We start from the raw sequence: 3,756 nt of genomic DNA on the forward strand, positions 1-3,756 counted from the left end.
CTAAAAAAAAAATTTTTTTGTCATATATTATTTTTCATATTAAAATAAAAAATTTCAAATCACACTCACTTCACGTGACATTTCACACACTGATCGGTGACTTCATCCTTCAGCCAATGATCGGCTACGCCTCTGCCCGGCTGTTCGGTTACGCTCCACGAGAATATACGGCCGCGCGCATCACCTGTGTTGAATTAATTTATTTTGTATAAATCTGTGCCATTCAAAATAGATTTTCGTTTTGTACTTACCGACATACAAGATCTTGTGATCTTTCGAAACGGTGAGCGCTGTTATGCTCGCCGGCTCAGCATTGTCTTTGCGATCGTATGCTGTGTGCATGGTGAGTTTTGAACGGAACATTAATTGACGTTGCCATTTGAAGCCTGTGTGGGGAAATAGAGAACATAGAGAAAAAAAAGGAAAAGGTTTCAAAGTTGTGATGTGATTTAAAGTCAAATGTTCTATAGAGCACTTAAAGCATTTGTAAGATGTGAGTTTAGTCAACTGATATGATATCATATGGCTGGAATGGCCTAACTAACAACTCAATTTCGATTTGAAATTCCAGATGATGGTGTGATATGGTATTATGTGATTCGTATTGATGTGATATAATGAAAATTTATTATATGAGTCATATCATATGCTTTGAGATCCGATGAAAAACTCTTATTCTGTTGTAAAAAGTTTTGGTCAGCAAGATTTAGGTTGTGAAATCACGTGATGTGATATAATGAATAGCGAACATATATACGAAGCACGTGATCTTATTTTTTTTATTTAGTTGATGCGATGCGACCTAAGAATATCAACAATTTCATTTGCTAAATTTTGATTGCTTTTCTGAAAAGAAAATGTTAATCATATGATGCGATATCCCTGGTGTGATCTGATTCGAATTGAAATGATGTGATATTATTTAATAATTTTGGGAATATATCGGCATACAAATTTTTCGGATTTTTTTGTCTCATCGTTTGGTTTAGATGCGACTCATGTGACGTGTGATTTCGCTGATGCTACATAAGAGCATTTTATTGGACGAATTTTGAATATAATTCAGAAAATAAAATTTTAATCATGTGATGTGTAATCATGTGATGACGCTGGTATTAAATGATGCGATTTGAAAACAGCTATGTGATATAATTTGATTAATATAAAGATAAACAAATTTATCGAATACTCAAAGTTCGTTTTGGTCAGATCGCTGCGTTTAGATAAGTGAAATCACGTGATCTCATATCGTGTGATTTCACTGGTGCGATGAATATAACTAAAATATTTCATCGGACAAATTTTGAATACATTTCTGAAAATAAATTTTTAATCATATGATGTGATATCATGTGATGCCGCTGAAGTGATGCAATATGAAAAGAGATGTGATATAATTTGATTAATTTGAGGAGTATAAGAAAAAAACAGCATCATATTGATGCGATGTGATGAATAAAGCAAAATCCAATCCAAAAATAAAATATATTCATTGTGATTTGACTATCTTTATTTTCCCACTAAAACCCAGTATATTTTATTTAATGGGATATAATGACATGATTATCACATTATGTGATCACAAAGAGATAAGTTAGTCAATTGTAGATGAGTTATACAAATGAGAGGAACATGCTCGTCAATCTTTACCTTTTCTCAGCGACTGCTCACTTTTGACTTTGTCATTGTCCACCATAACGAAGCCATCCGTCAGACTTGTGTCTGATTTACTTGGACGTATCGTACGTTCCTCTTCTGCAAATAAATTACACATTGTTATATTGTGATCCAGCTTTATTAAAAAATATTAATTCCTTCCTACCCTCAACACATTTGCTGGCTATGCTTTCACCCTCCACCGTCGATGCCTTCATTTCGTGCAAAGACTTAGCGCCAGACAAAGAGCTTTTCCGTCTGCCAGCGGCATCCTTATTATCTGTGTGCTCTGACTCTGGCTGCTCCTCCTCAGCCTTGTCGGAATGTGTGGAGTGTTGTGAATGCGCCGAAGCTTCTGATATGCTACTCTCCGAACCAGATTTGGCGATAACTTTTATTGTCCACGATTATAAAAGATTAATGGGTGCCATACTTGCGCCTAAAAATGAAAGGAACTTACCATTTTCGTCCTGCAACGAGAGGCTATTCATTTGCTTGAGTATATGCAGTTTTCCATCTTCCTTTCCATCGCAGGAGTTCTCACGTTCCGTGCTAGCCGGACGATCTTGCGAACTCACTTCGGTAGCGCGCTTCAACTTACGTTCGATGGGCACTTGTGTGTACTCCAAGGACCACATCTACATTACAGAGTGGAGCATTTAATAAACAAGAGTATATCACACAATCAAAATATTACTACACACCCGCACTACACCATCGGTGGAGCCCGTGATTACCACATTCTCTTGATCCCACTCACGTATCTGTGAAAAGGCAACACACAAGATCTGCTGCATGCGATCCGCACTGCCAACACATGTGTTCACCATCGCCAATGGATCGCCATTGATGGACCAAACATGCAGCCAAGTGGCCGAACAGGTCGCTATATCACCGGTGAGGTCATTGATCGCCACCGCGGCCACAACACCCGCATGTCCACGCAGCTGACGCACAAATGTGAAGCGTGTCATGTCCCAGACGATAGCAGTGCCATCACGTGACCCAGAAATGATGACATTATAGGCGGCGCTTGCCGCCAAACAAGTCACCGCGTCGGTGTGGCCATGCAGCGAATTGCGCACGGTGAGACTCTTGCGATTCGCATCGAATTTCCAAATCGTTACGACCGAACTGGTGCCGGCGGTGACAATCATCTTGCCATTGGGACAGGCGCAGCAAAGTATTTCACCCGAATTTTGTGCGGCCGCCTCGGAGACGAATGAAGCGCGATCGGAATCGTACAGACCAATGCGCAGTGAATGATCGGCGAAGCCCCAGGCGATGTACTTTGTGTAAGAGGGTGGCATCATGACCTACGGTACGATAAAAATGAGTTATATTTGGGGTAAGAGCATTTTTGTTTTTTTTTATTAACTTTCACTCACCTTGTTCTGTTCGACGGCAAACACAGTCTTATCTGGTTGTAGTATCTGACCAACGGGTCCTTTCAGTTCCTTAATTGGCTGCAGGCTCGGTTTGAGATTATTTAAATTATGGAAGAATAAACGTTCCGATTGTAAAACGGTGGTGTTGCCCTGTATTAAAGCGCCCGGATCGATTAGTGTGGAATGTCGTGAGTTAGACATTTTCTTAGCTGGATGCGCCTTCTTGAACAGCTGCTTGGGTATTTGACCAAAATTATTGATAAAGCCGATGGTGGCATTCTTCTTCAGCGGATCATCGATGCTGTGGAGGTTGTAATATATATTTTTTTATAAAAATACATATTTTTGGAGGAAACAAAATATTTTTGGTAGAAAAAAATATTTGGTAGAAGAAATAATATTGGTAGAAAATAAATGTTTTCGGTACAAAGAAGTTTTCGGTAATAAAAAATATTATATGCAGAAAAAAATTGTTGGTAAAAAAAATATTTTCGGTACAAAAAAATGTTTTCGAGAGAAAAAATATTTGTGATAGAAAAAAACTAATTTTTTTGGTATAAAAAAAAATAATTTTCGAATAAAATAAACAGTTTTTGGTAATAAAATACTTTTAGTAGAAAAAATGTTTACGGATAGAAAACGTTTTAGGTAGAATAAAAGTATTCTAGAAAAAAAAGAAATTTTTTTGCCATAAAAAAATAACTTTCGTAAA

At 37.7% G+C, this 3,756-nt stretch overlaps 1 protein-coding gene across 2 annotated transcripts in view; it reads right to left on the reverse strand.

Annotated features, from left to right (window-relative positions):
* Window positions 1-3,756, reverse strand: part of LOC108967888 (WD repeat and FYVE domain-containing protein 3) — a 41,858-nt gene that overhangs the window by 2,697 nt on the left and 35,405 nt on the right. For both annotated transcript variants that reach the window (XM_018931547.1, XM_018931546.1), the window contains 7 exons: window positions 3,045-3,345; window positions 2,361-2,972; window positions 2,117-2,294; window positions 1,823-2,047; window positions 1,651-1,755; window positions 252-386; window positions 70-184 (listed from right to left, as the gene is read on the reverse strand). In XM_018931547.1, the coding sequence (XP_018787092.1) occupies window positions 70-184; window positions 252-386; window positions 1,651-1,755; window positions 1,823-2,047; window positions 2,117-2,294; window positions 2,361-2,972; window positions 3,045-3,345 (1,671 nt within the window). The remainder of the gene's footprint in view (window positions 1-69; window positions 185-251; window positions 387-1,650; window positions 1,756-1,822; window positions 2,048-2,116; window positions 2,295-2,360; window positions 2,973-3,044; window positions 3,346-3,756) is intronic.

Source organism: Bactrocera latifrons, unplaced genomic scaffold (assembly GCF_001853355.1).
Source record: "Bactrocera latifrons isolate USDA-ARS-PBARC rearing strain unplaced genomic scaffold, ASM185335v1 scaffold_2, whole genome shotgun sequence".
Lineage (NCBI taxonomy): Eukaryota > Metazoa > Arthropoda > Insecta > Diptera > Tephritidae > Bactrocera > Bactrocera latifrons.